At 42.0% G+C, this 14,116-nt stretch overlaps 1 protein-coding gene across 1 annotated transcript in view; it reads left to right on the top strand.

Annotated features, from left to right (window-relative positions):
- The window catches only part of ANKRD55 (ankyrin repeat domain 55), a 100,984-nt gene that overhangs the window by 74,451 nt on the left and 12,417 nt on the right, over nt 1-14,116 (top strand). Inside the window, exons 7-8 of the mRNA XM_060142965.1 lie at nt 5,959-6,143; nt 11,712-11,879. Coding sequence (XP_059998948.1) covers nt 5,959-6,143; nt 11,712-11,879 — 353 coding nt within the window. The remainder of the gene's footprint in view (nt 1-5,958; nt 6,144-11,711; nt 11,880-14,116) is intronic.

Genomic DNA, 14,116 nt, shown 5'->3' with positions numbered 1-14,116 from the left:
ACCATCAACCCCAGTGCCTGAGACTGATTTGGTCCAGCATGGAATCCTCCTCCTTCCCGTGGTGGCCAAGATCTGTGGTCAACTGTTTGAACTGTATCAAAATCCTGTAAGTATACTTTAAATATATTCAGAGTGCCAAAGGATAATTACAAATGTCATAGACCAGTGGATCCGGTTCATAGATGGAAGAGCCTTAGAACTGGAAAGGACCACACAAGTCATTTAGTCCAACCCCTCAGTTCACAGGTGGTGAAACTAGTGCACAGGGAGGTTATCATTACCCAAACACACCCCACGCCCACAGAAAGCCCAGAGTAAACAAAGAGAAAGTCAAATTTATGAAATCAACCCCATTACCCTGGGAGCAAAGACTAAGCTGTCTTGAAGGGTAGCCTAAGTTAAAGTGGCCTGCATGTGTCAGCTCCCCAGTGCTTGGTTGCAGAGAAGAAGGGGATGAGGTAGACAGAGAAGAGACAGGAACTCACCTAGGAGTAGACATAAGTGAGAAAAGAAGCGAAAAGAGAGTGAAAGGCGGGAGATAGTGAGAAAAAGAAAGGGAAGCTAAGAAAAGGATGAGTAAAATTCTATTTCGTTTGGCTTTGCCCATAGTTGGTAAGGCTTGTTTTTATTTATTTATTTATGCATTGTTCAGCAAATATTTATTATGAGTTACTCTTTGCTAGACTCCATTTCAGCAGAAAGATTCCCAGTCATAGGTGTGGCAAGGGCAATGCAGAGATGTCCTAGAGACTGTCACCTTGCCAGACAGCTAGAAGCAGAAGCTAGACGCTGTCTACACACTAACACAGCAGGGAAGGAGGTTTCATGGGGGGCTTTTCCATATTAATCATTAGAGCACCTGTGAAATGAAGTAGTTCAGCAGCTGAGGGTCACCATGCCTCACTGCCCCACCCCCCCATTTCTAACTTCCACTAGCTCTCCAGGAGAGTCAGCCCCAGGCTTTGGGATACAGCAGCCTCTGGAGTCAGGCCAAGCAGAAAGCCTGGGTCCAAAGGGGCTAACCATGAAGATGGTCCTGACTCCAAGCCAGGATATTGGGCCCCTTTGTCCTCTAGTTAGCCCCAAACCCTCAACTCTCAAGTGTTCACGCTATACAAACTAGTAAAACTTCCCCTCCAGCTCCATTCCAGTCTAACACATCTGGCTCCAGCTGAACTTACGGGCCAGTGTTCTCATAGCACAAAACCACCCAGCCCTTTAAAAGGGCCATGTGACCTAAAACCCTTACGTCTGCTTTGTACAGTCACTGTCATGTGACAAACAGACCCCTATCTCCAAGAGAACGATGGAGATTGGAGTTCCCTCCCTGAAGAACCCACCATAGAATTAATGCCGCCAACACGTTAACAAATAAACAACTAGTCCTGAATCTTGCATTAAGACTCCTTGGGAGATCACCTAGAATAAAAAGAGTCTACAATTGGGACTTCCCTGGTGGCGCAGTGGTTAAGAATCCGCCTACCAATGCAGGGGACACAGGTTCGAGCCCTGGTCCGGGAAGATCCCACTTGCCTCAGAGCAACTAAGCCCGTGCGCCACAACTACTGAGCCCGCGTGCCACAAGTACTGAAGCCCACACACCTAGAGCCCGTGCTCCACCGCAGTGAGAAGCCCGCTCACCGCAACAAAGAGTAGACCCCTCTCGCCGCAACTAGAGAAAGCCCACGCGCAGCAATGAAGACCCAACGCAGCCAAAAATAAATAAATAAATGAATAAGTCTACGATCAAGATACTGGAATCTTGTTTTTTCTCAGTCTCCTGTAGCAAAATTCCTGTACGTTAATTCAACTTTCTTCTTGGCAAGGCTTCTTGCGAATTCCCCTCCCTCATGAGGTATAAAGAGAAAATGACTAGGACTCGGTAGTTCCCAGCAGTTTTCAGAGTACGTGAAGGCACTTTATAGATTACCCATGGACAAAAAGAACAAAAATGCAGCAAAAATAAGTAAATCCACAATCTCATTTGGCCACCCAATGTAGATTTCTAGAGCTCCATAATATCTATACAATATGCTTCCCCTGTTGAATGATATTCCCACCAAACAGAAACCCACTCTCCATTCTTCCTAAGGGCCCTTCTGGGCAGCATCCCATTTCTTCTCTCCTGGTGCTTCCTGGTGTCTGTGACCAAGGCTTCCCAGGCCTGGAGACTCCCTTTGACTGACACTCAGCCCATTTTGCCAAGAAGGGAATGCTGTTACCAGGAGACCACTGAGCCAGGGACTCAGCTCACAAACTAATACTCTCCAGGGCTCTCTCAAATTCTTGTGAGGGTGCACCGTGGCAACCCTCCTAGGAGAGGTTTTGAAAGCACCTAATGTTGGAAGGAGGTCTCAGTTGGCAAGGCGCACTTCATTGCTACTGATGTTGCCGATCCCAACAGCAGTTTTCGCTTAAATTCCTCCCATATGAACATGCAGGATCAAATAAATAGACCGTACTTTTAACTGGAGACAAAATGGTGTAGTGGTGAAATACAAGGGCTCTGCAGACAGTCAGTCCTGGCTTTGCCACCTCTTGGCTGTGACAGTGGGCAACTTAATCCCTCTGTGCCTCCAATTTCTCCTCTACAATATGGGGGTGATAAGAGTACCTACCTCATGAGATTGTTGTCAGGATTAAATGAGTTAGAACGTGGAAATGCAGTGCTGGGCACAGAACGTTCACTCGGTAAACATTGCTATCACCATTACTCCTGGGAGGATATTCTTATAAAGAAAAAAAAAAGGCAATGACAATGTTGTAAGTAAGGGCCAGGTTTAGAGACAAAGGAATTGTCTGGAAGGTTCAGGACAAAAGGCATTTTGGAGGAAAAGTGTAAGGGGGTGGAATTTCTCTTACCCAGAAAAGCCATGTAAGACTCCAGCTTGCAAGGGAAATGCTGTCTGGGACTGTCTGGTCAGGAACTCAGAAGAGGCCCACTGAGATGTGCTGGGCCGCAGCCTCTATCTCAGCTGGCTGCTTCCAGAATGGCTCCTCTGTGGGTCAGGCAAGGAGAGGGGAAGACAGTGTGTAAGAAGTAAGTTTTGTTTTTTCCATCTGTGCTTGACACTCCATCCCACACAGAAGGAGAACCGTGACAGAATGTTTTGCTGTTTGAATCACTGTGGCAACCTGAATTCCTTTGCTCTTCCAGGAAACCATAAACAAAATCAATTCATTGAGTGGACACTCTTTTTTGCTTGTTTTCCTTCTCCAATGGCTAGTGCTTCTTAAAAGGGGAGAGGGGTCTCTTGATTGTTTTAAATATACCGTATTTCAGACCCCTCAAAATATGTTTACGTAACATCAGGTGAAAGAACCTTAGAAAAGCTGATAAAGCAGGCATGAAAGCTTAGATGTGTTCACTGTAGCCACCTTCTGATGACAGGCATGCCATAGAACTAAAGTCATTGATCTGAATTATTTAAAAGTCATTGTGAGACAAAGGAAGAATGGAGGGAGAAAGAGGATGTAAGGGGGAAGGTGAGAAGGAAAAAAGGAAAAAGGTTGCAGGCAGGGCCCACTTTATGGGTGTGTGACCAGTAAAGCCACAGATGCCCCACACTCAGCAGGGAGCTCTGTGCTCCGGGTATAATGCTCTGTGGCCATCTGAAAATTCTCAGTAATTCTGTCGTTGAATCTGTGTTTTGTATGTTAAGTCTAATAGGACACTGGAGCCTCAGCTCACACAGTCCCACCTCCCTGCTGCCCTGGGACAGATGCTCAGGCCCCAGCTCCTTAGTCCCCTGGCAGGGGTCTGGGCACAGACTCAGGGAGTGTCAGGATTGAGCATGTGCTGAGTTGCAAGATGGGGCCCTAGGCACCTGTGAGGGTTTGCAATCACCGTGAGAATGCCCAGCCCAAGGGAGTATGACACTAAATAGCAAATAAAAATCGCAATGACAGGTCCAGAGAGACACCATAGAAGAAGGGAATACATTATTCCTCTGCCATGTGAGCAGGGGGCTCCACATTTCCCCTGGGCCCCATAAATTATGTAGCTGGCCCTGGTTGTAACATTTAAAACCCACTCAGCACTCTTGCTGGGGCTCAAAGTTGAGAGCTTTGAGTGCCCTGAGCCTTTGGTCCTGCAAGAGGTTGCAGAACTTGTATCAGCTGCGGTCCCCTGATACAGTGGGAGCACACTCGAGGGTTCACTGTGTAATGGTTCCCTGTGAAGCCACGCTGAGTAACGGGATATCCAGAGAGTCCTCAGTGCAAACAGGGAGAGGGGAGGGAAAGGAAGAGGAAAAGCAAAAATGAAAGGGTGCTGTTCCACAGAATAGTGCAGACTGACTCAGAGGTTCTAAAAGACAGCCCTGGGGTCAAATAAACTGGGATAATAAAGTGGGAGGAATGCCAAAAGAAATGTTACATGGGAAAATTTATTAGGAGGTGGCTGTGGAATAGCACTTGGAATGTATTAGAATTGCAGCTTTAAAAAAGTTCAACACTCTCAGCTGATTCACTTTGTTATAAAGCAGAAACTAACACCATTGTAAAGCAATTATACTCCAATAAAGATGCTAAAAAAAGAAAAATGTTCAACACTCTTTCTGCCCAGGACCCTGAGCCTGGCACGTGACCTGGCTCCTGGCCCCCAGAACTAGAGCGTGTCTCTGCCGTTTCTGTAACCTGCTCCTCACGCCTCCTAGAGACCTCCATTCTTCCCGTAAGACCTGCTGCATGGAGATGCAGTGTCTCTATAGATTCACTGAGAAAATTAAAATGCTGATGAATTATTTGGACTGTTTTATAATCTTTACACAGATATCAGGAGAAATCTGAAAGATAAGACTTTTCCACTGTGTGAGATAAAACTAGAATTTACTGGCCTTTGAGGATTTATTGTCATCTAAAATTGCAAATGCTTATGCAGTGTTTTTTGTATTTTTCAGTCCAATGAAAGGTAACATGCACAGCATTTACTTACTCATTTGTTCAAGCTGAAGAGATACAGGACACTCTCAAGAAAGAGCTGGTGACTTTTAAGGCTGGGACAGGTTACTAAAAAGAGTGTAGAGTAGCCTCCCTTCAAAGATAAGATAAGGGCTTCCCTGGTGGTGCAGTGGTTGAGAATCCGCCTGCCAATGCAGGGGACATGGGTTCGATCCCTGGCCCTGGGAGGTCCCACATGCCACAGAGCAACTAAGCCCGTGTGCCACAACTACTGAAGCCTGTGCGCCCTAGAGACCGTGCTCTGCAACAAGAGAAGCCACCGCAGTGAGAAGCCCGCGTACTGCACTGCAAGGAAGAGTAGCCCCCCCTCACGGAAACTAGAGAAAGCCCATGCATGGCAATGAAGACCCACAGAGCCAAAAAAAAAAAAAGATAAGATAAAAACTTATTATACACCTACACAGAAAGAAGAACCCAGTTTAGATGATTGCCTAAAATTCTTTTCTTTTCATACTTATTTGTTTTTATTTCTTTTTATCGATTAGCTACTAAATTATGACCCACTTCTTTTCACAAAGGATTTTTGACAATTAGATTACATGCAATTTATAGCAATTTGACCATTACCAGATCATTCTGATCATCATTATGTCACTAGTCAGTACTCGTCACAGTCATTTTGTTAACATTAAAATTAACTCTGCCAGCTTCTCAGGGGTTAACCTCTACAGCAAGTGGGGGAAACAAAACGAATATATTTAATGAGGAAGTCATCTAGGTGGCCCACCCATTGTGCTAGCTCTGATGTCGGTCAATTACACCTATATTTAAGTCCTCCTTAGTTCACTGATTATGGAAGACAATTTAGCTCCTACAGGAGACAAAAATCCCTGCAGTGACTTGAGACAAGTGGAAATTTGTTTGTGGGTTTGATAAAATGAATTTTATTTTTTTGTTGTTTCGAATTTTTTTGCTTTGAATTTTTATCTTAATTTGCATAGACAGGGAAGAGCACTGGATTGTACCTAATGAGCTTTCTTTGACTCTGTTTTCCAGAGTGGAAATAGAATTCTGTGTTCCATCATTCTGAGCCATCACCAGGGTCCGTCCATAATCAACTACGACGATGAGAGTGGGAAGACGTGTGTGCACATCGCCGCAGCAGCAGGTTTCAGTGACATCATCAACGAGCTGGCAAGATTCCCTGAGTGCAACCTGCAGGCTCTGGATGTGGACGACAGGTATCCATGGCAACTCAGAAATGTGGGGAACTACCAGTCATCTTTTCCAAATTTTAATCTCAAAGAAGATGTTTAAGGAGTTATCCTGTATGACTATAGCCTTACTGCCAGTAATATTTATACATGTGCTTGTGACAATAAAAGCTGCTCTATTTTAGTCAGGGCAGGAAAAATCATTGTTATGAAGAGAAACACCATGGCTGTACAGTACTGTCAGACTTTCCACTTTTTGCTAACCGTTCTCAGTGTTCTCAGAAGGCCTTCTGTATATCAGCTTCCTGCTATAGGCGCTTTTTGTTTTTAACAGTAAGTCTTAATTCTTTTCCTTTGTTCCTAGATTATGTCATAAAGTCAACAAGCTCTTGTTATCCAGAGAAGAGCATAATAGAGGCTTTGTGTTCAGAACTAGATGTGACCTTATCAGGGTTCTGCTTTGGGTTTCTTCAGTAATTAAAGATGTATTTGCATAGAAAAGGAAGCTGAGTCCAGAAAGGTAAAGAGACTTGCCTCAGAGGTATTTAGCAACTAACTGAAAACTTGTACCCTTGACTTCTAAACAGAGCTTTTTACCTACATGCCCTTCATCCATAATCAACTATTAGAACTTTTCAATTACTATGTGTATCTAACCTTTCTTTCAGTTAGGCATAGACTCAATGGAAATATAAGAATAATATAACAACAAATAAGACTATTGAAAATGAGTATAAGGCTTGTATACTACGTATAGTTTTGTTTACCTTTTTCTATTGAAGTGCAAATCTAGCCACCTACTTATCATGATTTTAGATGCCCCAAGAAGCACTTCCTACTTCCTGATATCTGAAATCCTTATAACACAGGGGGGAAAAATTCTTGGGTTCCAGTAAGTCTCAGAAGCTGGAGATGGTTAACATGATGACTTTAATTAAAATTAAGGTATAAATCATTGAAAGTAGACCTTTTCCTAAGAGCAGATGTTGAACTTGAGCAGGTAAGAAAGTAATAGGACTTAGTTACATGAGGAGAAAAGGTGAATGATCCAAAAAGAGAAGAAAAGAACACATCTAGGAAAAGAGGGCTGGAAAACAGTTTGCCTACTTCAAAATACTTGTAGAACCAGCGCTGAATAGAGTATTTCCCACTTTGCATTATCACATGCTTAGCAGAGAAAATTTAGTTCCCCCAGCCTCAGGGAAGAAAGAAAAACCAAGGGCAGAAAGAAAATGCAAAAGATTGGGTCCTACAAGGGTTCAAAGTGAAGTAAAATCTCAAGAAAGGTCTAGTTCCTGCTCCAAAGTTCAGCTCATGTGTTGCATGCACTAATCAAATCCTGCTCTTCATTTTGTTTCAGTTTCTGCATCCTGCATTGTGTAGCTGTGCCTTCACATTGAAACTGTAAGCTTGTATTAGTATAGAATTTTTCAAAATTTTCATAGGTTTAAGTACTTAACGCATTTGCAACAATTGTGACTTTGCTTTCCTTCTTTTTTTTTCCCCCCAGTGGAGAGACAGTTTTTGAGGAAAGAGAAGAAAAATAAGGCAATGATTTAAAAAAAACAAAAACGAGGATGAGGGAAAATATGGGGAAACTAGTCCTCCTAGATATTAAAACACATCATAAATCTATGACATTTAAAACACAGTGGTACTAGCCTAAGATTGATGGCACAGAACACATAACTCATAAATAGCCTGTGTAGCTTAAATGTCCCAAATTTCGTCAGTCTATGAGGTCATACTTTCCTTTAGTACCCAAGTCATTTATTTTCAGGAGGGAGAGTCTTTTATCAAACTCTCCTACTTACACATATCTGGGAATTATCTAGAGAATGTTTGCATGTTCCATCAATCGTTCCTTGCCTTCTGACACTCCAGCCAACACTGCATTCTTGTACCCATCATCTCCTGCCCTTCAGAGACCACCTCATCTCCCACTGCTTGTCTCTGATGAATTTCTTCTGAATCATGGGCCCTGATTCTCCAGCTCCTCACTGTGATAGCTGAGCCCAGTCTGCTATGTTTGTAGGACTATCCTGAAGCTTAGAGATAAGAAAGGAGCTACAGCTTAGATAACCTGAAATTGGATGCTACATATTGCCCACGAAGGCTCTATGTGTATTAGTTAGAAGTTATCTATGCTTCTCCTGTTTCTCTGCAAAATAATATTTTTCCCTGTGTCCTTCTGGACTTCTTCTTCCATGTTGATGGCCAGAAGAATTAAAACAGTCACTCTTAGCAATTGTTGTGAAGGAGTATTTCACAGTGCTCCAGAGAGAATTGTCACGTGTTGGTAAACCTGACTCCATTGATATCCAGCCCTCCATCTACTGAATTTATGGGCAGTATATTCTCTAAGCAGGAAGGCATAATATGGCTGATGCCTCATCTTGTTTCATAATAAATATTGTTTGGAGTCCTCACTCACACAGAATGGAATGAATCATATCTGCTACATGTTCAAATAAGCAGTGTGATTGATGACTGCGTTGAAAAAATATACGCTCCTATTAAGGGTTCTCAAATTTCTGCCCATATCATAACATGAGGAAAAGGATGCTTGATTGACAGAGGACACGATTTACCACGGGGACTGTGGTCGCACTGTGGACATGGCTACTCTCCGAATACTAAGACCCAAGCCCCTTCACAGATGCCCGGCCCGCAGGCTGCCTCCATGTCTGAGAGACCTCTTGGCTCTCCCAGGGGTGGCCTTCTGCCAGCGGTCAAGCCCCAGAGTAAAGCCAAGAAGAGGCCTTCCATGCCCTCCTTTCCTGCCTCAGGACTGATCCTTTCCCAGAGTGACTGACAGGAAGAGTAGCCACTCTCTTCACGGGAAACCCCATTCACAGGCATGTCCTCTTTCACTGTGCCCCTCCTTAGCCTCCCAGGGTCCCACTGCCCAGGCACACCACACAGACATCCCCCACCACCCATTTCCCAGCATCTCTGCCAAGGAAGCAAGGTTCGGGTCCCCTTTGCTCTTGGGTCCAGTGGTCCTTTATGTTCTTATCACCTTCTTGTCCCATCTGCCTTGATAGTTCTTTCTACAGCTGGGGAGCTAATTTACTCCAAATCTGCTCTCAGTTCTGGGCTTGGCTTTTGGAAACAGAAAGATACTGACTATTTCTCTTATCCACCCTGCTATATCCCTCCCCTGAGGTTGAGCATAAAATCAACCATATCCTTAAATGAGGAAAGAGGAAGGGTAGAAAAGTACATATATAGGTCAGGATCTCAAAATATGATCCCACTGCACTAATAAATGGTGTTGAGAAAAGTTGGCTATGTAACTGGAAAAATGGTCAGACTGGCTCCAGGCCTCACCACACCTATCAAAATACACATACAGACACGTGTGCAGTTTTTTTTTTTAATCCAAATAAATCTAGAAGAAAATATTGGTTTCCTTTTTATTTACATTCAGTAAAATTTACTTTTTTTTTGATGTATAGTTCTATGAATTTTAACACATGCATAGATTCATGTAACCACCACAAGCAAGATTCAAGACAATTCTGTCACCTCCAGCATCACCTCAGGTTGTCCTTTTGTAGTCAAGGCCTCCCCCATCTCTAAGCTCTGGCAACCACTGATTAGTTCTGTCTCTTGGGTTTTGCCTTTTCCAGAATGTTATATAAATGGAAATATACAGTATGTAATCTTTTGAGATGGGTTTATTTCACTTGGTAGAATGACTTGAGATTCATCTATGTTCTATATGTCAGTAGGCTGTTCTTTCTATTGCTGAGTAGGATTCAATTTTGTGGATGAACTGTAGTTTGTCTATTCACGCATTGAAGGACATTGGGTTGTTTACAGTTTTAGGCAATTATGGATAACGCTGCTATAAACATTTGTGTATAAGTTTTTGTGTGAACATAAATTTTCATTTCTTTAGCTATATATCTAGAAGTGAGATTGCTTGGTCATATGGTAAGTATGTTTAACTTTAGAAGGAACTGACAAACTATTTTCTGGTGTGACTGTTTCCATTTTGTATTCCCACCAAAAATGTATAATAGTTCAGGTTACCCTGAATCTTCATCAGCCTTTGGCATTGCCAGGTTTGGGGGTTTTTTTTTCCAATTTTTTTTTTAATTGAAGTATAGTTGATTTACAATGTTGTACCAATCTCAGCTGTACAGCAGTGACTCAGTTATACACACACAGACACACACACACACAGACACACACACAGACACACACACAGACACATACTATATATACATTCTTTTTATTTTTTCTTAATTTTAGCCATTTAAATAAATATGTAGTTGTATCCCATTGTGTTTTAATTTGCATTTCTCTAATGACAAATGTTATTGAGCACGTTTTCATGTGCTTATTTACCATTTATGCATCTTCTTTGTTAAAGTGTTCAGATCTTTTGCTAATTTATTTTAATTGGCGTGTGTATTTTTTTATTCAGTTTTGGAATACTTTACATATTCTGAATACAAATTCTTTGTTGAATGTGCAGTTTGCAAATATTTTCTTCCAGTCTCAGGCTTTTTTTTTTCTTCCTTAAGAAAATAATAGTTTTGCCATTTAACAAGGTTTAAATACTGATGAATATTCATCCACCTTCTGGCTGATGAAGGACTTTCTAAAACATAAAATCATGAAACAAACCAAAAATGAAGAGGTAAATAAATGTGATTATTCCTTAAAATTTTTTATGGAAAATCACTAAAAAATTAAAAGCTAAGGGCTTCCCTGGTGGCGCAGTGGTTGAGAGTCTGCCTGCCGATGCAGGGGACGCAGGTTCGTGCCCTGGTCCAGGAAGACCCCACATGCCGCGGAGCAGCTGGGCCCGTGAGCCATGGCTGCTGAGCCTGCACGTCCAGAGCCTGTGCTCCGCAACGGGAGAGGCCACAACAGTGAGAGGCCCACGTACCGCAAAAAAAAAAAAAAAAATTAAAAGCTAAGTAACAAATTAGAGAAAATGTTTTCATAAACATAACCTAGAAAAAAATTGATACCTTAAATATTTTAAAAACCCGTATAAATTAGTAAGAAAAACTAATAATCTAATAGAAAAATGGGCATAGGGCATTAAGAATCATTTCAGTGAAGAAACTCAAATGGCAAATAAACATATATTTCAAAAGTTCTTCCCCACTATTAATTAAAGAAATGCAGAAGAAAACAACACTGAAGTACCATGTTGCCTACCAAGTTGGCAAAAGTCTTTAAAGATGGTGATAATACAATATTGGGAAGGAGTAGGGACACAGCTAGTAGGAGGAGAGATTGAGCCAGTTTTTTTGGAACTGCGCAGTTTGGCACTATGTATAAAGAGCCTTATGATTGTTCATACCCTTTGACCCACTACTTCCTCTTCTAGGAAATTCTCAGAAAGACCAAAGCAGGTGGAAGGCCACAGAATATCAGAATTAGAGGAGAGGCCCTTACACACATACACCATCATCCTGAAGCCCCATTTAATACATACCATTTCCACACTGTAAATAGCAACAAGCCTTTCCTGCCATGACCCAGCTTCAAGCAGGAGCTGTTGCCAGCTAAGTAACCTGTACCATTCATGTGCTCAGACACTTATGCTGTTCCCCTGTGGTCCCCCAGGACACCTCTGCACTGGGCTGCAGCTGCAGGAAAGGCAGACTGTGTGCAGTCACTGCTGGAGCTGGGCATAGACAGCAACCTGCGAGACATCAGTGAGAGCACACCCCTGGCCTATGCCCTGTACTGCGGTCACACGGCCTGTGTCAAGCTCCTCTCCCAAGAGAGCAGGTGAGCACACCAGGAGGCACTCATTTTTTCTTCCTTTCAAAGATTTATAAAATTGGATGAAATTGTTTAAACTGCCAAAACTAGCAGAAAATCAGCAATAACTTAATAATCGTGTTTGCCATTATCTAACATGTAATGACATGTCCTTGACACTGTGGAGCAAAATGGTAGTAGTAAGCCTGAATCCGTCAGCCTAATATTCACTGAACTCTAATCTCTTCTTTCCTTTTTCTCCCTTTCCTCGTCCCTTTATGCCATATACTATTTATTTATTTATTTATTTATTTCTGGCTGCATTGAGTCTTCGTTGCTGCGCGTAGGCTTTCTGTAGTTGCAGCGAGTGGGGACTACTCTTCGTTGCGGTGCGCGGGCTTCTCACTGCGGTGGCTTCTCTTGTTGCGGAGCATGGGTTCTAGGCGCGTGGGCTTCAGTAGTTGCAGCACGCGGGCTCAGTAGTTCTGGCACGTAGGCCCTAGAGTATGCCATATACCCTTAATTGTTCTTTTGCCTAAATCAGCGTTTCTCCAACTTTTTGTTCTCAGGACCCTTTTACACTTTCAAAAATTATGGAGGACCCTAAAGAGCTTTTGTTTATGTGAGTTACACCTATCAATATTTATGGCATTAGAAATTAAAACTGAGAAACTTTTGAAAAAATATTTTGTTATTAATTTAAAGTAATAACCCATTACATTTACAAGTTAATACCATATTTTTAGTTAAAAAATAACCCATTCTTCAAAACAAACCAAAAAAAATGTAATGAGAAGAGCAGTTTTGTTCTACTTTGCTCTTTGAATCTCTTTGATATCTTTATAGAAGCTTAATAGAATACAGCTGCATTCCCACATCTGCTTCTGCATTCAATCCATTGCAATATGGTTGTTTTGACTGAAGTGTATGAAAACAATCTGGCCTCACATAGATATGTAGGTGAAAAAGAGAGGAGTATTTCAAGAGCCTTTTCAGATAACTGTGGATACTTTTCCTTTGATACTACACCAAAACTTGACAAGTAGTAGTTTCCTAAAGCTTAGTGGCAATGTGGACTCTGTCACCATAGCAGTGAAGTTTTTGAATTCTGTTACATTAAAATCCATTCATCTCTCTAGCACTTTAAATGTGTCTTACATCTATGCATGATTTTATAATATCTTGCATTGGTCATTTGGAAAATATTGGTTTACTTAGTTATGAAGATCTTCCAAATAGTATATTTCATTATACAATACCAGAAAAAAAATCACATTTGTTAATATCACCACTGATCTCATCAGAAAAGCCTCTATGTATCAGGAAGCTGTCAAGCTCACAGTGTGCATACAAATTTTCCAAAATTCTAATTTTTGCTTGAAAGCTAGATTTTTGTCATTGGCAACAATTAATGTCAATTGTTTACCTTGAAATGACAGGCTCACTTTGTTCATTTTTGAGAAATCAAATGCCCAACTCCAAATGACCACAGCTTGCCTAGAAGCCATAAAAATCACGTTTCATGAAAAAAGTGTCTAGTTCAGCTAGCAACTCCAACAACGGCACAAATGTTTTACCTCAAAACAACCATTGTACTTCAGTATATAGTAGAATTGTTTATGAGTACTTCCTATTTTATCGAAAAAATGTATCTCAAGGATCAATATTTAGTAAAATTAATAACATTTACTGGACATTGTTAAGTTTAATGGCAATTTTCTTGATGAAAGTCTATTGTTGTTACTACCTTGATTTGTGCCAAGGAGCCCACAGTTTCACCCACTTGCTCTCTTGCACCCTTGGTGTAAAAAGCAGACCAATGGAAAAAACACTGGTGAGGGGCTTCCCTGGTGGCGCAGTGGTTGAGAGTCCGCCTGCCGATGCAGAGGACACGGGTTCGTGCCCCGGTCCGGGAGGATCCCGCGTGCCGCGAAGTGGCTGGGCCCGTGAGCCATGGCCTCTGAGCCTGCGCGTCTGGAGCCTGTGCTCCGCCGCAAAAAAAAAAAAAAAAAAAAAAAAACCAAAACACTGGTGAGAAGTGATATTATTATGAATATAGGTTAAACCTCATGAAACTTCTGAAGACTATCAGGGCCGTCACCTCCAGGTTCAGTGGACCATACTTTGAGACCCACTGACCAAAATCACAACCTTAAGAGGAGGAGGAGATTGTTTATAGAAGATGCTGAAGTAGCATCAGTTAGCACAGGGGCACATTCTGTATGGGGAAGCTTGAAAGAGCTAGAGATCTCCTGGGGTTCTCT

Source organism: Lagenorhynchus albirostris, chromosome 3, assembly GCF_949774975.1.
Source record: "Lagenorhynchus albirostris chromosome 3, mLagAlb1.1, whole genome shotgun sequence".
Classification (NCBI taxonomy): Eukaryota; Metazoa; Chordata; class Mammalia; order Artiodactyla; family Delphinidae; genus Lagenorhynchus; species Lagenorhynchus albirostris.
The sequence above is the reverse complement of the archived record's forward strand: the minus strand, read 5'-3'. Positions and strand labels throughout refer to the sequence as shown.